Source organism: Ranitomeya imitator, chromosome 4 (assembly GCF_032444005.1).
Source record: "Ranitomeya imitator isolate aRanImi1 chromosome 4, aRanImi1.pri, whole genome shotgun sequence".
Lineage (NCBI taxonomy): Eukaryota > Metazoa > Chordata > Amphibia > Anura > Dendrobatidae > Ranitomeya > Ranitomeya imitator.
The window spans coordinates 723483642-723502484 of record NC_091285.1 but is presented as its reverse complement, the minus strand read 5'-3'; the positions used below and the strand labels follow the sequence as shown (position 1 = coordinate 723502484).

Sequence of the window (18843 nt, the reverse complement as noted above, 5' to 3'; positions counted from 1 at the left end):
TAACACGGGGACGGACACATTTTCGGGATATAACACGAGGACGGACACATTTTCAGTATATAACACGGGGACGGACACATTTTCAGGATATAACGCGAGGACGGACACATTTTCAGGATATAACACGAGGACGGACACATTTTCGGAATATAACACGAGGACGGACACGTTTTCGGGATATAACACGAGGACGGACACATTTTCAGGATATAACACGAGGACGGACACATTTTCAGGATATAACACGGGGACGGACACATTTTCAGGATATAACGCGGGGACGGACACATTTTCAGGATATAACACGAGGACGGACACATTTTCAAGATATAACACGAGGACGGACACATTTTCAGGATATAACACGAGGACGGACACATTTTCGGGATATAACACGAGGACGGACACATTTTCGGGATATAACACGAGGACGACACATTTTCGGGATATAACACGAGGACGGACACATTTTCAGGATATAACGCGAGGACGGACACATTTTCAGGATATAACACGAGGACGGACACATTTTCGGGATATAACACGAGGACGGACACATTTTCGGGATATAACACGGGGACGGACACATTTTCAGTATATAACACGAGGACGGACACATTTTCGGGATATAACACGAGGACGGACACATTTTCGGGATATAACACGGGGACGGACACATTTTCGGGATATAACACGGGGACGGACACATTTTCAGGATATAACACGAGGACGGACACATTTTCGGGATATAACACGAGGACGGACACATTTTCAGTATATAACACGGGGACGGACACATCTTCGGGATATAACACGGGGACGGACACATTTTCAGGATATAACACGAGGACGGACACATTTTCGGGATATAACACGAGGACGGACACATTTTCGGAATATAACGCAAGGACGGACACATTTTCAGGATATAACACGAGGACGGACACATTTTCGGAATATAACGCAAGGACGGACACATTTTCGGGATATAACAAGGGGACGGACACATTTTCGGGATATAACGCGAGGACGGACACATTTTCAGGATATAACACGAGGACGGACACATTTTCGGGATATAACACGAGGACGGACACATTTTCGGGATATAAAGCGAGGACGGACACATTTTCGGGATATAACACGAGGACGGATACATTTTCAGGATATAACACGGGGACGGACACATTTTCAGGATATAACACGAGGACGGACACATTTTCAGGATATAACGCGAGGACGGACACATTTTCAGGATATAACACGAGGACGGACACATTTTCGGGATATAACACGAGGACGGACACATTTTCAGGATATAACGCGAGGACGGACACATTTTCGTGATATAACACGAGGACGGACACATTTTCGGGATATAACATGGGGACGGACACATTTTCAGGATATAACACGGGGACGGACACATTTTCAGGATATAACACGAGGACGGATACATTTTCGGGATATAACACGAGGACGGACACATTTTCGGGATATAACACGAGGACGGACACATTTTCAGGATATAACACGAGGACGGACACATTTTCGGGATATAACGCGAGGACGGACACATTTTCAGGATATAACACGAGGACGGACACATTTTCGGGATATAACACGAGGACGGACACATTTTCGGGATATAACACGAGGACGGACACATTTTCAGGATATAACACGAGGACGGACACATTTTCGGGATATAACGCGAGGACGGACACATTTTCAGGATATAACACGAGGACGGACACATTTTCAGGATATAACATGGGGACGGACACATTTTCGGGATATAACACGAGGACGGACACATTTTCAGGATATAACATGGGGACGGACACATTTTCGGGATATAACGCGAGGACGGACACATTTTCGGGATATAACACGAGGACGGACACATTTTCAGGATATAACGCGGGGACGGATACATTTTCGGGATATAACACGAGGACGGATACATTTTCGGGATATAACACGAGGACGGATACATTTTCGGGATATAACGCGGGGACGGATACATTTTCGGGATATAACACGAGGACGGACACATTTTCGGGATATAACACGAGGACGGACACATTTTCGGGATATAACACGGGGACGGACACATTTTCAGGATATAACACGAGGACGGACACATTTTCAGGATATAACGCGAGGACGGACACATTTTCGGGATATAACACGGGGACGGACACATTTTCAGGATATAACACGGGGACGGACACATTTTCAGGATATAACACGGGGACGGACACATTTTCGGGATATAACACGAGGACGGACACATTTTCGGGATATAGCACGGGGACAGACACATTTCTGTCACATATATAGTTCCTTCAGGCGATATCCCCGTGTAAACCCCCCAGCAGACCTCCACGGCCCGCACACCCATCACCACACACATCCTCCTCAGCCGCCACCAGCTTTACACGTTTTCTCTCAGTTGCCCATCCGCTTTATATACGCGGAGGAGTCAGGTTACAGAGACGACGCATGCGTGCAACAAGGAAGACGCCTAGCATTAAGGTACGCATGCGCATTACTCATCCGGGAGAGACTGCTCAGTAGATGGACTTTATTTGGCGCAATCGCATTGAGAAGCCGGCAGTGAATCCGCGCAGGCGCAGTGGTGACGTCTCCGGGGCGGAAGTGACGCGGGCGCTCAGCCATGGCGGCTGTCAGACGGCTCCGCGTCGGTCCTGTGGCCGCAATGTGAGAGGAGGACGCCGCCTGCATCCGCCCGTACTCGCCCGCTGCCCAGCCGGACCCCTCACCTGCACGCCCGGGATGATGCGGACTCCGGGACTGCTCGGCCTGCGAGGATTCCTGGCGTTCACGGCCAAACTGTGGAGCTTCCTGCTGTATCTGCTGAGGAGACAGGTCCGCACCGTGAGTATCCGCTGCTGGGAGGCCGGAGAGCGGAGGGCGGACAGCGAGAGTGCGGAGCGTGGGGAGAGCGGACAGCGAGAGTGCGGAGCGTGGGGAGAGCGGACAGCGAGAGTGCGGAGCGTGGGGAGAGCGGACAGCGAGAGTGCGGAGCGTGGGGAGAGCGGACAGCGAGAGTGCGGAGCGTGGGGAGGGCGGACAGCGAGAGTGCGGAGCGTGGGGAGAGCGGACAGCGAGAGTGCGGAGCGTGGGGAGAGCGGACAGCGAGAGTGCGGAGCGTGGGGAGAGCGGACAGCGAGAGTGCGGAGCGTGGGGAGAGCGGACAGCGAGAGTGCGGAGCGTGGGGAGAGCGGACAGCGAGAGTGCGGAGCGTGGGGAGAGCGGACAGCGAGAGTGCGGAGCGTGGGGAGAGCGGACAGCGAGAGTGCGGAGCGTGGGGAGAGCGGACAGCGAGAGTGCGGAGCGTGGGGAGAGCGGACAGCGAGAGTGCGGAGCGTGGGGAGAGCGGACAGCGAGAGTGCGGAGCGTGGGTTGAGCGGACAGCGAGAGTGGGTTGAGCGGACAGCGAGAGTGGGTTGAGCGGACAGCGAGAGTGGGTTGAGCGGACAGCGAGAGTGGGTTGAGCGGACAGCGAGAGTGGGTTGAGCGGACAGCGAGAGTGGGTTGAGCGGACAGCGAGAGTGGGTTGAGCGGACAGCGAGAGTGGGTTGAGCGGACAGCGAGAGTGGGTTGAGCGGACAGCGAGAGTGGGTTGAGCGGACAGCGAGAGTGGGTTGAGCGGACAGCGAGAGTGGGTTGAGCGGACAGCGAGAGTGGGTTGAGCGGACAGCGAGAGTGGGTTGAGCGGACAGCGAGAGTGGGTTGAGCGGACAGCGAGAGTGGGTTGAGCGGACAGCGAGAGTGGGTTGAGCGGACAGCGAGAGTGGGTTGAGCGGACAGCGAGAGTGGGTTGAGCGGACAGCGAGAGTGGGTTGAGCGGACAGCGAGAGTGGGTTGAGCGGACAGCGAGAGTGGGTTGAGCGGACAGCGAGAGTGGGTTGAGCGGACAGCGAGAGTGGGTTGAGCGGACAGCGAGAGTGGGTTGAGCGGACAGCGAGAGTGGGTTGAGCGGACAGCGAGAGTGGGTTGAGCGGACAGCGAGAGTGGGTTGAGCGGACAGCGAGAGTGGGTTGAGCGGACAGCGAGAGTGGGTTGAGCGGACAGCGAGAGTGGGTTGAGCGGACAGCGAGAGTGGGTTGAGCGGACAGCGAGAGTGGGTTGAGCGGACAGCGAGAGTGGGTTGAGCGGACAGCGAGAGTGGGTTGAGCGGACAGCGAGAGTGGGTTGAGCGGACAGCGAGAGTGGGTTGAGCGGACAGCGAGAGTGGGTTGAGCGGACAGCGAGAGTGGGTTGAGCGGACAGCGAGAGTGGGTTGAGCGGACAGCGAGAGTGGGTTGAGCGGACAGCGAGAGTGGGTTGAGCGGACAGCGAGAGTGGGTTGAGCGGACAGCGAGAGTGGGTTGAGCGGACAGCGAGAGTGGGTTGAGCGGACAGCGAGAGTGGGTTGAGCGGACAGCGAGAGTGGGTTGAGCGGACAGCGAGAGTGGGTTGAGCGGACAGCGAGAGTGGGTTGAGCGGACAGCGAGAGTGGGTTGAGCGGACAGCGAGAGTGGGTTGAGCGGACAGCGAGAGTGGGTTGAGCGGACAGCGAGAGTGGGTTGAGCGGACAGCGAGAGTGGGTTGAGCGGACAGCGAGAGTGGGTTGAGCGGACAGCGAGAGTGGGTTGAGCGGACAGCGAGAGTGGGTTGAGCGGACAGCGAGAGTGGGTTGAGCGGACAGCGAGAGTGGGTTGAGCGGACAGCGAGAGTGGGTTGAGCGGACAGCGAGAGTGGGTTGAGCGGACAGCGAGAGTGGGTTGAGCGGACAGCGAGAGTGGGTTGAGCGGACAGCGAGAGTGGGTTGAGCGGACAGCGAGAGTGGGTTGAGCGGACAGCGAGAGTGGGTTGAGCGGACAGCGAGAGTGGGTTGAGCGGACAGCGAGAGTGGGTTGAGCGGACAGCGAGAGTGGGTTGAGCGGACAGCGAGAGTGGGTTGAGCGGACAGCGAGAGTGGGTTGAGCGGACAGCGAGAGTGGGTTGAGCGGACAGCGAGAGTGGGTTGAGCGGACAGCGAGAGTGGGTTGAGCGGACAGCGAGAGTGGGTTGAGCGGACAGCGAGAGTGGGTTGAGCGGACAGCGAGAGTGGGTTGAGCGGACAGCGAGAGTGGGTTGAGCGGACAGCGAGAGTGGGTTGAGCGGACAGCGAGAGTGGGTTGAGCGGACAGCGAGAGTGGGTTGAGCGGACAGCGAGAGTGGGTTGAGCGGACAGCGAGAGTGGGTTGAGCGGACAGCGAGAGTGGGTTGAGCGGACAGCGAGAGTGGGTTGAGCGGACAGCGAGAGTGGGTTGAGCGGACAGCGAGAGTGGGTTGAGCGGACAGCGAGAGTGGGTTGAGCGGACAGCGAGAGTGGGTTGAGCGGACAGCGAGAGTGGGTTGAGCGGACAGCGAGAGTGGGTTGAGCGGACAGCGAGAGTGGGTTGAGCGGACAGCGAGAGTGGGTTGAGCGGACAGCGAGAGTGGGTTGAGCGGACAGCGAGAGTGGGTTGAGCGGACAGCGAGAGTGGGTTGAGCGGACAGCGAGAGTGGGTTGAGCGGACAGCGAGAGTGGGTTGAGCGGACAGCGAGAGTGGGTTGAGCGGACAGCGAGAGTGGGTTGAGCGGACAGCGAGAGTGGGTTGAGCGGACAGCGAGAGTGGGTTGAGCGGACAGCGAGAGTGGGTTGAGCGGACAGCGAGAGTGGGTTGAGCGGACAGCGAGAGTGGGTTGAGCGGACAGCGAGAGTGGGTTGAGCGGACAGCGAGAGTGGGTTGAGCGGACAGCGAGAGTGGGTTGAGCGGACAGCGAGAGTGGGTTGAGCGGACAGCGAGAGTGGGTTGAGCGGACAGCGAGAGTGGGTTGAGCGGACAGCGAGAGTGGGTTGAGCGGACAGCGAGAGTGGGTTGAGCGGACAGCGAGAGTGGGTTGAGCGGACAGCGAGAGTGGGTTGAGCGGACAGCGAGAGTGGGTTGAGCGGACAGCGAGAGTGGGTTGAGCGGACAGCGAGAGTGGGTTGAGCGGACAGCGAGAGTGGGTTGAGCGGACAGCGAGAGTGGGTTGAGCGGACAGCGAGAGTGGGTTGAGCGGACAGCGAGAGTGGGTTGAGCGGACAGCGAGAGTGGGTTGAGCGGACAGCGAGAGTGGGTTGAGCGGACAGCGAGAGTGGGTTGAGCGGACAGCGAGAGTGGGTTGAGCGGACAGCGAGAGTGGGTTGAGCGGACAGCGAGAGTGGGTTGAGCGGACAGCGAGAGTGGGTTGAGCGGACAGCGAGAGTGGGTTGAGCGGACAGCGAGAGTGGGTTGAGCGGACAGCGAGAGTGGGTTGAGCGGACAGCGAGAGTGGGTTGAGCGGACAGCGAGAGTGGGTTGAGCGGACAGCGAGAGTGGGTTGAGCGGACAGCGAGAGTGGGTTGAGCGGACAGCGAGAGTGGGTTGAGCGGACAGCGAGAGTGGGTTGAGCGGACAGCGAGAGTGGGTTGAGCGGACAGCGAGAGTGGGTTGAGCGGACAGCGAGAGTGGGTTGAGCGGACAGCGAGAGTGGGTTGAGCGGACAGCGAGAGTGGGTTGAGCGGACAGCGAGAGTGGGTTGAGCGGACAGCGAGAGTGGGTTGAGCGGACAGCGAGAGTGGGTTGAGCGGACTGCGAGAGTGCGGAGCGCGGGGAGAGCGGACAGCGAGAGTGGGTTGAGCGGACAGCGAGAGTGGGGGGAGCGGACAGCGAGAGTGGGGGGAGCGGGGAGAGCGGACAGGGAGAGTGGGGAGAGCGGACAGCGCGGACAGCGAGAGTGGGGAGTGCGGACTGCGAGAGTGCGGAGCGCGGGGAGAGCGGACAGCGAGAGTGCGGAGAGCGGACTGCCAGAGTGCCGAGCTCGTTCTGTGAGGAGTGCAGGCTTCCGGGTTGTGTATAATGAGACAACCGCTCGGTGCTAGCGGGGTCTCGGCGGGGTCTCGGCAGCTCTTTCCCCAGCGGCTCTCAGCCGGGCGGTCCCATCTTGGCGCCATCCAGGTTGAACACTTTCTCCCCAGACCTGGGTTGCGGCGTGGGACAGAATGACGGACGGCTGCGGGATATGGTTTATTTTACTTTTATTACAGGAGATTGAGAGCTTCAGTGCAACTAGGAGTTATGGCTTAATTAGGAATTTTAACCCCTTCTTGCCGCGGCCTTTTTTCGTTTTTGCGTTTCCGTTTTTCACTCCCCTCCTTCCCAGAGCCATAACTTTTTTATTTTTCCGCCATTATGGTCATGTTGGGGCTTATTTTTTGCGGGACGAGTTGCACTTTTGAACGACATCATTGGTTTTAGCATGTCGTGTACTAGAAAACGGAAAAAAAATCCAAGTGCGGTGAAATTGCATATAAAGTGCAGTCCCACACTAGTTTCCTGTTTGGCTTTTTTCTAGGGTCACTAAATGCTAGAACTGACCTGCCATTATGATTCTCCAGGTCAGTACGAGTTCATAGACACCAGACATGTCCAGGTTACGTGTTATCTAAGTGGTTAAAAAAAATTACAAACTTTGCTAAAAAAAATAAAAAATAGCGCATTTTCCGATCCCTGTAGCGTCTCCATTTTTCGTGATCTCTGGGCGGTTGAGGGCTTATTTTTTGCGCGCCGAGCTGGCGTTTTTAATGATGCCATTTTTGTGCAGATACGATCTTTTGATCGCTCGTTATTGCATTTTAATGCAATGTCGCATCAACCAAAAAATGTAATTCTGGCGTTTCTAATGTTTTTCTCGCTGCGCTGTTTAGCGATCAGGTCAATGCTTTTTTTATTGATCGGATGATTCTGAACGCGGCGATAACAAATATGTGTAGATTTGATTTTTTTTATTTTGAATGAGGGGCGATTTAACCCCTTAATGACCGCCAATACGTCTTTTAACTGACCTGAGATATGAGACTAGCCTCTCCATACAGGTGACAATCCAGCAGATGTCGCCGTCCACTATAGCTGACAACTTGCTGCATCAGCCACCATCAGTGTTTGTCCAAATCTGTTTAACCCCTTAGATGCTGCTGTCAAGTGACTACATCATATAAATGGTTAACAGAGTGTGGGGGCTTCCTCTTTATCCCAATTGGTGCCCTCAGATCATGATTTTGTGGTGCTGGTGTTTGCTATGGTAATTCATGACCATATAGCGGCCTTACCATCTGCCGGCTGTTGTAACCTGTTCAGAGACATTTAGGTGGTAAAAATACACATTGTCATTTCTGTCATGCCACTTTGCATTAATTCCTGTAAAGCACCTGAAGGGTTAATAACCTACCTGACTGCAGTTTTCGATATCTCTGGGGGTGCTGTTTTTAGAATGATATCACGTTTGGGGGTTTCCCAATATCTGAGACCCCTAAAGTCACTTCAAACATGGATAGGTCCCTTAAAAAATAAATGTTGTAAATTTCCTTGAAAAAATGAAAAATTTCTGCTACATTATTAATCCTCCTAAAATGCTAAAAAATTAAAATCACATTTTACAAATGGCGCTGATGTAAAGCCGACATGTGGAAAAAGTTATTTATTAATATTTTGCTGTGGTATGACCATCTGGATTAAAGGGAGAATCATATAAACTTTGAAAATTGCTAGTTTTTTTTACATTTTTCTCAAATTTTTGATATTTTTTATTTTTATAAATAAACACAAAACATATTGACCTAAATTTACCATTATCATAAAGTATAATGTGTCACGAAAAAACAATCTCAAAATCACTGGGATTTGTTGAAGCGTTGCGGAGTTATTACCACATAAAGTGACACTGGTCAGATTTCAAAAATTTGGCTCCGTCATGAAGGGGTTAAACTTTTATATATATTTTTTAATTTTTTTCATATTTTAAGCTTTCTTTTTATTTACTTTTGCCATGCTTTTATTAAAAGCCTCCATGGGAGGCTAGAAGCAGGCACAACTGGATCGGCTCTGCTACATAGGAGCGATCATGCAGCTGAATTACAGGCTTGCTATGAGCCCCGACCACAGGGTGGCGCTGACCACAGGGTGGCGTTCACAGCAGGCCGGCATCAGTAACCATAGAGGTCTCAAGGACCTCTATGGTTACTATGCTGACGCATTGCTGACCCCCGATCATGTGACGGGGGTCGGCGATGCGATGATTTCCAGCCGCGCGGCCGGAAGTGTCGGTTAAATGCCGCTGTCAGTATTTGACAGCAGCATTTAACTAGTTAATAGTGACGGGTGAATCGCGATTTCACCCACCGCTATTGCGGGCACATGTCAGCTGTTCAAAACCGCCGGAGCCCACATGAAAGCAGGGGACCCGACCTCCGCAGTAATAGTACGGCGGAGGTCGGGAAGGGGTTAAAGGAGTCTGTGTCTATCTTTGAGTTATAGGAGTTTATTCTGTCTTTACCATATAACTATAGGATTAGTAATGGAGAGGTTCTTCTTGACGCTTCTCCATTACTAACCCGTGGGCTTGATGTCATCTGACAATACAAAGGTGACATCAACCCCACAAATATGAAGCCCACCGCTACAGGGCAAGCGCCAGAATAGGTGCATCTAATAGACGTGCCTTTTCTGGGCAGCTGCGGGCTGATATTTTTAGGCTGGGGGGCCAATATCTAGGCCTGAGAATACCAGCCCCCAGCTGTCTGCTTTGGGAATGTTGGCTGTCAAAAATGGAGGGGACCCGACGCTGTTCTTATTTAAATTATTAAGAATGACGGCGTGAGGACCCCTCTATTCTTGACAACCAGCCGAGCTGAAGCTGACAGCTGAGGGTTGCTGCTCCCAGCTGTGAGTTTTGTCTGGCTTGTTCCAAAAATACAGGGGAACCGACGCCATGGTTTTTTTTTTTAATTATGTACAGCGCAAAAGCGTCAGCGGAATCCTCCCATCTGGCCCTCCTGGTCTCGCTGTTATTAGCAGCAGCAGGCGACGGATGTTGGGAGCTGTAGTCCCATCTGCTGACCCCAGTGCCCGGAGGTGAACTGTATACCTCCGCTCACAGCTGGGCTCCCACTGTCTGACAGTGTGGGAACCGCGGCTCTGATCAGCGAGGATGACTCCACCGCCAATCAGAAGCAGCGTGTGTCATCCACAGCCAGGCAGTAGTTATGGACGCCGAACTTTGAGGATGACTCCACCGCCAATCAGAAGCAGCGTGTGTCATCCACAGCCAGGCAGTAGTTATGGACGCCGAACTTTACTGTTCAGGGTCGCCCATCTCTGTTTATTATAGTGTGTGTATGCGAGTACTGACATTGTACGATTGCTCCATCATACAGTATATACAGTGTATAGTATATAATGACCGGGGGCGATGTGTGTATGTGTAGAATATGTATTAGTGCTGATGTTATACGATATACCGTATATACTGGAGTCATGGTCGGCGGGTGAGGGGGAGCGACGACTGTCAAATACTCACCGGACGCGGCCCTGCGTGTCCCATGGTCTCCGGCACCGCAGTAATCTGGCGTTGTCTCCGGAGACCCGATTAAGCCAGACTAGGGGATTATGGTCCGTTAGGAGGGAAAACTGTCGTCCATACAAATATGGTTGTAACTTTTTGAGTGCCCATACTACCGCCAGGCACTCCTTCTCGATGGCCGCATAGCTCACTTCACGGGGCAGTAGTTTCCGACTCAGGTAAGCTACCGGGTGTTCTTGGCCGTCCGGCCCGACTTGGCTCACTACTGCCCCCAATCCAAACATAGAAGTGTCTGTGTGAACAAGGAAACGTTCAGTTGGATCGGGTGCGGCCAATACAGGGGTATTGGTGAGGGCGTCCTTTAGCTGGCGGAAGGCTTCCTCACACTCTGGGGTCCAGGTTACCTGGCGGGGTTGGTTCTTACGGGTCAGATCAGTGAGGGGCTTGGCCACGCTGCTGTAATTGGGAACGAATTTCCTGTAATACCCCGCTGTCCCTAGAAACGCCATGACCTGGGTTTTAGTGCGTGGGGTGGGCCATTTGGCTATGGCCTCAATCTTGGCTGGTTCTGGTCGCTGTTTCCCACTTCCCACCCAATGCCCTAAATACTGAACCTCTGCTTTGCCCACGTGACACTTGTTTGGGTTCAGGGTGATTCCGGCCTTGTGGATCCTGTCTAATACTGTCTCTAGGTGATTTAGATGCTCTTCCCATGTCGCGCTGTAGATGGCGATGTCGTCCAGGTAGGCACACGCATAGTCCTGGAGACCATCCAGAAGCCAGTCAGCCAGCCTTTGGAAGGTCACCGGGGCATTCTTCATCCCGAATGGCATAACTCAAAACTGGAATAAGCCAAACGGGGTGACAAATGACGACTTGGGAATAGCATCAGGACTAAGGGGAATCTGCCAGTAGCCTTTGCATAGATCGATGGTGGTCAAATACTTTGCCCATGCCAGCCGGTCTAACAACTCATCCACACGCGGCATGGGATACGCATCCGTCACTGTTATCTCATTGAGCTTACGATAGTCTACACAAAACCGTGTAGTCCCATCCTTCTTGGGCACTAACACTACGGGGGATGCCCAGGGAATATCTGACTCTTCAATGACCCCTAAACGCAAATGCCGGTTGTTTGTCGGGGATTCTTTCGTTCATACTCTGTCCTGTACTCTGTACAGTATATAGTGTCCTCCCCTTGTATATACGAAGCAATGAGTACTGACATACGATTGCCGTATACATTATATGCAGTATATAGTGTCCTCCCCTTGTATATATGGAGCGGTGAGTACTGACATACGATTGCCGTATACATTATATGCAGTATATAGTGTCCTCCCCTTGTATATACGGAGCGGTGAGTACTGACATGATTGTCCCATATATTCCTCTCCTTTACAGTATAATGTGTACATTGTCTGGATACTTGTTCTTTCCTGTGTGCCGGTTGTTTCTCGGGGATTCTTTCGTTCGTACTCTGTCCTGTACTCTGTACAGTATATAGTGTCCTCCCCTTGTATATACGGAGCGGTGAGTACTGACATGATTGTCCCATATATTCCTCTCCTTTACAGTATAATGTGTACATTGTCTGGATACTTGTTCTTTCCTGTGTGCCGGTTGTTTCTCGGGGATTCTTTCGTTCGTACCCTGTCCTGTACTCTGTACAGTATATAGTGTCCTCCCCTTGTATATACGGAGCGGTGAGTACTGACATGATTGTCCCATATATTCCTCTCCTTTACAGTATAATGTGTACATTGTCTGGATTCTTGTTCTTTCCTGTGTGCCGGTTGTTTCTCGGGGATTCTTTCGTTCGTACTCTGTCCTGTACTCTGTACAGTATATAGTGTCCTCCCCTTGTATATACGGAGAGGTGAGTACTGACATGATTGTCCCATATATTCCTCTCCTTTACAGTATAATGTGTACATTGTCTGGATACTTGTTCTTTCCTGTGTGCCGGTTGTTTCTCGGGGATTCTTTCGTTCATACTCTGTCCTGTACTCTGTACAGTATATAGTGTCCTCCCCTTGTATATACGGAGCGGTGAGTACTGACATGATTGTCCCATATATTCCTCTCCTTTACAGTATAATGTGTACATTGTCTGGATTCTTGTTCTTTCCTGTGTGCCGGTTGTTTCTCGGGGATTCTTTCGTTCGTACTCTGTCCTGCCTCTTCTTGCCTCATGTTCTTCTTTCTTTTCCTCCTCAGGTCATCCAGTATCAGACAGTCAGATATGACGTCCTCCCTCTTTCTCCTTCCTCCAGGAACCGCCTCAGTAAGTATGGATGTGTATCTGCACCATATAGGCTGCGCTCTGGCGCTGCGGATTACCTGGAGGGGACATTACTGATCCCTCTACCCGATGTTGTACATTTAGGCTGCAAAATTGTGTGAGCCTTTTTCTCTGCACTACAAACCCCAGCATGAACTTCACGTCTAGTACATGATGGGTGTTGTAGTGCCTCTGCTTTGAGTTGCTTGTCTTTGTGTTTCAGACCAGGTGAAGAAGAAGGTCCTAGTCTTGGACTTAGATGAGACCTTAATACATTCTCATCATGATGGGGTATTACGACCGACTGTCCGTCCAGGGACACCCCCTGATTTTATACTAAAGGTGAGTAGTATGCTGCCCCTGTGTGGATGCCTCACCCGCCTGCCCTCTCGGCACATGCTCAGCGCCCGTCCGCCTGCTCGCATCTGCGCTCTGCCATTCACTGGTGTTCGCCTGCCCGCTCAGCACATGCTCAGCGCCCGTCCGCCTGCTCGCATCTGCGCTCTACCACCCACTGGTGTTCGCCTGCCCTCTCAGCACATGCTCAGCGCCCGTCCGCCTGCTCGCATCTGCGCTCTGCCATTCACTGGTGTTCGCCTGCCCTCTCGGCACATGCTCAGCGCCCGTCCGCCTGCTCGCATCTCCGCTCTGCCATTCACTGGTGTTCGCCTGCCCGCTCAGCACATGCTCAGCGCCTGTCCGCCTGCTCGCATCTGCTCTCTACCACCCACTGGTGTTCGCCTGCCCTCTCAGCACATGCTCAGCGCCCGTCCACCTGCTCGCATCTGCTCTCTCCCGCCCATCTGGTGTTCGCCCGCCCTCTCGGTGCCCATCTGGTGTTCGCCTGCCCGCTCGGTGCCCATCTGGTGTTCGCCTGCCCGCTCGGTGCCCATCTGGTGTTCGCCTGCCCGCTCGGTGCCCATCTGGTGTTCGCCTGCCCGCTCGGTGCCCATCTGGTGTTCGCCTGCCCGCTCGGTGCCCATCTGGTGTTCGCCTGCCCGCTCGGTGCCCATCTGGTGTTCGCCTGCCCGCTCGGTGCCCATCTGGTGTTCGCCTGCCCGCTCGGTGCCCATCTGGTGTTCGCCTGCCCGCTCGGCGCCCATCTGGTGTTCGCCTGCCCGCTCGGCGCCCATCTGGTGTTCGCCTGCCCGCTCGGCGCCCATCTGGTGTTCGCCTGCCCGCTCGGCGCCCATCTGGTGTTCGCCTGCCCGCTCGGTGCCCATCTGGTGTTCGCCTGCCCGCTCGGTGCCCATCTGGTGTTCGCCTGCCCGCTCGGCGCCCATCTGGTGTTCGCCTGCCCGCTCGGCGCCCATCTGGTGTTCGCCTGCCCGCTCGGCGCCCATCTGGTGTTCGCCTGCCCGCTCGGCGCCCATCTGGTGTTCGCCTGCCCGCTCGGCGCCCATCTGGTGTTCGCCTGCCCGCTCGGCGCCCATCTGGTGTTCGCCCGCCCGCTCGGCGCCCATCTGGTGTTCGCCTGCCCGCTCGGCGCCCATCTGGTGTTCGCCTGCCCGCTCGGCGCCCATCTGGTGTTCGCCTGCCCGCTCGGCGCCCATCTGGTGTTCGCCTGCCCGCTCGGCGCCCATCTGGTGTTCGCCTGCCCGCTCGGCGCCCATCTGGTGTTCGCCTGCCCGCTCGGCGCCCATCTGGTGTTCGCCTGCCCGCTCGGCGCCCATCTGGTGTTCGCCTGCCCGCTCGGCGCCCATCTGGTGTTCGCCTGCCCGCTCGGCGCCCATCTGGTGTTCGCCCGCCCGCTCGGCGCCCATCTGGTGTTCGCCCGCCCGCTCAGCGCCCATCTGGTGTTCGCCCGCCCGCTCGGCGCCCATCTGGTGTTCGCCCGCCCGCTCGGCGCCCATCTGGTGTTCGCCTGCCCGCTCGGCGCCCATCTGGTGTTCGCCTGCCCGCTCGGCGCCCATCTGGTGTTCGCCTGCCCGCTCGGCGCCCAGCTGGTGTTCGCCTGCCCGCTCGGCGCCCAGCTGGTGTTCGCCTGCCCGCTCGGCGCCCATCTGGTGTTCGCCTGCCCGCTCGGCGCCCATCTGGTGTTCGCCTGCCCGCTCGGCGCCCATCTGGTGTTCGCCTGCCCGCTCGGCGCCCATCTGGTGTTCGCCTGCCCGCTCGGCGCCCATCTGGTGTTCGCCTGCCCGCTCGGTGCCCATCTGGTGTTCGCCTGCCCGCTCGGCGCCCATCTGGTGTTCGCCTGCCCGCTCGGCGCCCATCTGGTGTTCGCCTGCCCGCTCGGCGCCCATCTGGTGTTCGCCTGCCCGCTCGGCGCCCATCTGGTGTTCGCCTGCCCGCTCGGCGCCCATCTGGTGTTCGCCTGCCCGCTCGGCGCCCATCTGGTGTTCGCCTGCCCGCTCAGCGCCCATCTGGTGTTCGCCCGCCCGCTCAGCGCCCATCTGGTGTTCGCCCGCCCGCTCGGCACTCACCATCTCCCGTCTCTTCACAGGTCGTTATAGATAAACATCCAGTGAGGTTCTTTGTACATAAGCGGCCACACGTGGACTTCTTCCTAGAAGTGGTGAGTACAGTCTGGAGACCCCATTATGATGTTTTCTGCCCTGGTAGTAATGGGTTTACAAAAGAAAAAAAAACCATAAAATGTATACTTTATTAAATAACAAGAAAAACGTACCCTCCGGAAAAAGTAGCCTAATAAGTGGGTAGATCAGAAAAGACTTATTGAACGGGAGATATACTCCCCAGATAAGACCAGATCATTAAAGATCTTAGTCAAAAAACCCTCAATAAGCAATTAGAGGTTTCCCCACCCACATGTGGTAGTACCAGTGATAATATTACCTTAGTTATATAGATGTGCAGATGTAGGTGCCATTTCCCTAAACACTATACCACACCTGTATATACATACGCCTACCTAGATGCCGAGGTTGTCACCCTAAGGGATACGAGAATGGCGCCCCGCTCGTACGATGGCGGTCCCTGATGTAATTACACACTATAAGGAGACAGTCAGTAATAGGCGGCAGGTGGCGGTAATAACCTGTAATGGCGAATCGTGTGCTAATATAACATAGGGCCACCCACAATGTGAGGAGAGTAAAGAGACAGATACTAAAGAACTGTGCACACAGATGTATATACACAGGGAAATAAATAGTTTAGGACTCTGCAACATCTTCATGACTTCAATATGGCACCAGGAAAAGTCATTACAGCCGGTGCTGCTCCGATGAAACAGGTTTGTAAGCACCAGATATAAAGGTGAGTACCACAATCCTCATTAATATTGCGTCACTAACCCCCAACTACAAGCACCTAAGTATATAACGTTTGTTCCTGCAGAAAATATATATATATCCGCAGTGTGGAATTTTGTCCTCATCTGTTGGATGTCGGCAGTTGTGGGTCCTGATACACTGACTCCTCACATAGACCAACACACAAAGCCTGTGCGATACTCAGTGGAAACAAGATCACAAAACCTAGCGCATGCGCCGGTACACCCAGGGTGAGGAGTAGAGAAGGGCGCCAAAATGCTACTGTGCATGCGTCGCCAAAGACACTGCATGACACTTAAACAGGTCTATGTAGAAACTGCTTCCTGTTTGGTGTGCGCTAATCCGCCCATAAAGGCTTGTCTGCCCACAGCGCCTACATGATCCTAGCTGGCGCCATTACACTGAAGTCAGATCACTTAGGACTCACTGCGCATGCTCCCCACAGCTGTGAGATACTGAAGGCACTGAAGTCACAGCGCATGCGCCGATGTAACTTAGGCTGTTCGCAGCGTTACAGGATCACTGTGCATGCTCCCTACAGCTGTGAGATACTGAAGGCACTGAAGTCACAGCGCATGCGCCGATGTAACTTAATCTGTTCGCAGCGTTACAGGATCACTGCGCATGCTCCCCACGGCTGTGAGATACTGAGGCACTGAAGTCACAGCGCATGCGCCGATGTAGCTTAGGCTGCGAGCAGCGTTACAGGATCACTGCGCATGCTCCCCACAGCTGTGAGATACTGAAGGCACTGAAGTCACAGCACATGCGCCGATGTAACTTAGGCTGCGAGCAGTGTTACAGGATCACTGCGCATGCTCCCCACAGCTGTGAGATCCTGAAGGCACTGAAGTCACAGCGCATGCGCCGATGTAACTTAGGCTGCGAGCAGCGTTACAGGATCACTGCGCATGCTCCCCACAGCTGTGAGATACTGAAGGCACTGAAGTCACAGCGCATGCGCCGATGTAACTTAGGCTGTTCGCAGCGTTACAGGATCACTGATCATGCTCCCCACAGCTGTGAGATACTGAAGGCACTGAAGTCACAGCACATGCGCCGATGTAACTTAGGCTGCGAGCAGTGTTACAGGATCACAGAGTATAATGCCACATAATACTGCTATATACCATCGGATGGTGTAAACAGAAAAACGCACCCCAAGGCCATAATTAAAACAAATATAAATGATGTATTAAATTATAAACACAATAATGTATAAAGTACTATAAATTTAGAGTGCGACAATACCACCCAAAGCACATATGTACACAAGGATTACAAGGAGGGGTCATAGGAAGATTAAATATATGTAGCCATAAATTATTCCAAAATCCAAGGTATCCATAATTAGATTTCACACATATATCCGAGATATACAATAGATAAAGGATAGACCGTAACAGCTGGATAACCCAGTCATAACGCTGGCTAGTGGTAAGAGACTACTGAATCCTATGAAGCAGCAATAATTTTGTTGCTCATTTACGCCATCCGGCACAAGGGTTCGGAGTTTAAATATCCATTGGCATTCTTTTTGGAGAAGAAGCTTCTCAAGATTCCCACCGCGTGGGTTACGTCGCACCACCTCACGGACACAGGAGGACACTGCTTTGGTGTCATTAGAATGAACGATCCTGACATGTTTGGCTACGGGTGTATCCCTCTTATGCTTTAGATCACCGAGGTGTTCACCAATCCGTCTGCGTAGTTCCCTCTTGGTTTTACCAATGTGATTGAGTGGGCAGGTGCATGTCGCCATGTAAACTACCCCTTCTGTTTTGCAATTCGCAAAATCTCTGAGTAGATCCTATCTGACGTGGTGCCCCTAACGACCTTTTCCCTTCTCACCCACGGGCAGAATTTGCAGTCACCACACCTGAAGGTACCACATGGTTTGCGGTCCAGACATGTGCCAGGAGGTTTAGGTTTATCATACAGACTGTGGACCAACCGGTCCTTGACGGATCTTCCTTTCCTGTACGTGATCTTAGGGGTTGAAGACATAAAGCCTTTCAAATCGGGATCAGCTCTAAGGATCCCCTAATGTTTCTTAAGGATATTATGTACCACGCTAGATTTATTATCAAACATGCCGATGATCCTAGGGACATCCGGTTCATCCATTTTGGGTGACGGATGCAATAGATCATGCCGAACACAACCTGCCGCATGTCTCCATGCTCCATCCAAAACCACTTCCGGATACCCCCTTTGGCAAAATCTATTCTTTAGATCATAAGCCTGTGATACGAACTCGTGACTGTCAGAACAGTTCCTCCTGATGCGCAAAAATTGTCCTTTGGGGATACCCCTACGCAAGGTGCCAGGGTGAAAACTATCCCATCTGAGGAGACCCATTTGTGGAAGTCATAGTAACATAGTAACATAGTTAGTAAGGCCGAAAAAAGACATTTGTCCATCCAGTTCAGCCTATATTCCATCATAATAAATCCCCAGATCTACGTCCTTCTACAGAACCTAATAATTGTATGATACAATATTGTTCTGCTCCAGGAAGACATCCAGGCCTCTCTTGAACCCCTCGACTGAGTTCGCCATCACCACCTCCTCAGGCAAGCAATTCCAGATTCTCACTGCCCTAACAGTAAAGAATCCTCTTCTATGTTGGTGGAAAAACCTTCTCTCCTCCAGACGCAAAGAATGCCCCCTTGTGCCCGTCACCTTCCTTGGTATAAACAGATCCTCAGCGAGATATTTGTATTGTCCCCTTATATACTTATACATGGTTATTAGATCGCCCCTCAGTCGTCTTTTTTCTAGACTAAATAATCCTAATTTCGCTAATCTATCTGGGTATTGTAGTTCTCCCATCCCCTTTATTAATTTTGTTGCCCTCCTTTGTACTCTCTCTAGTTCCATTATATCCTTCCTGAGCAC

The 18843-nt window shown here is 53.2% G+C and overlaps 1 protein-coding gene across 2 annotated transcripts in view; it reads left to right on the top strand.

Annotated features, from left to right (window-relative positions):
* The first annotated feature begins 2660 nt into the window (after positions 1–2660).
* Positions 2661–18843, top strand: part of CTDNEP1 (CTD nuclear envelope phosphatase 1) — a 30706-nt gene continuing 14523 nt past the window's right edge. Inside the window, exons 1-4 of one of the 2 annotated variants that reach the window (XM_069767633.1) lie at positions 2661–2904; positions 12643–12709; positions 12930–13048; positions 15150–15221. In XM_069767633.1, the coding sequence (XP_069623734.1) occupies positions 2803–2904; positions 12643–12709; positions 12930–13048; positions 15150–15221 (360 nt within the window). In that variant the 5' untranslated portion in view covers positions 2661–2802. The remainder of the gene's footprint in view (positions 2905–12642; positions 12710–12929; positions 13049–15149; positions 15222–18843) is intronic. The other variant, XM_069767634.1, reaches the window with a different exon arrangement.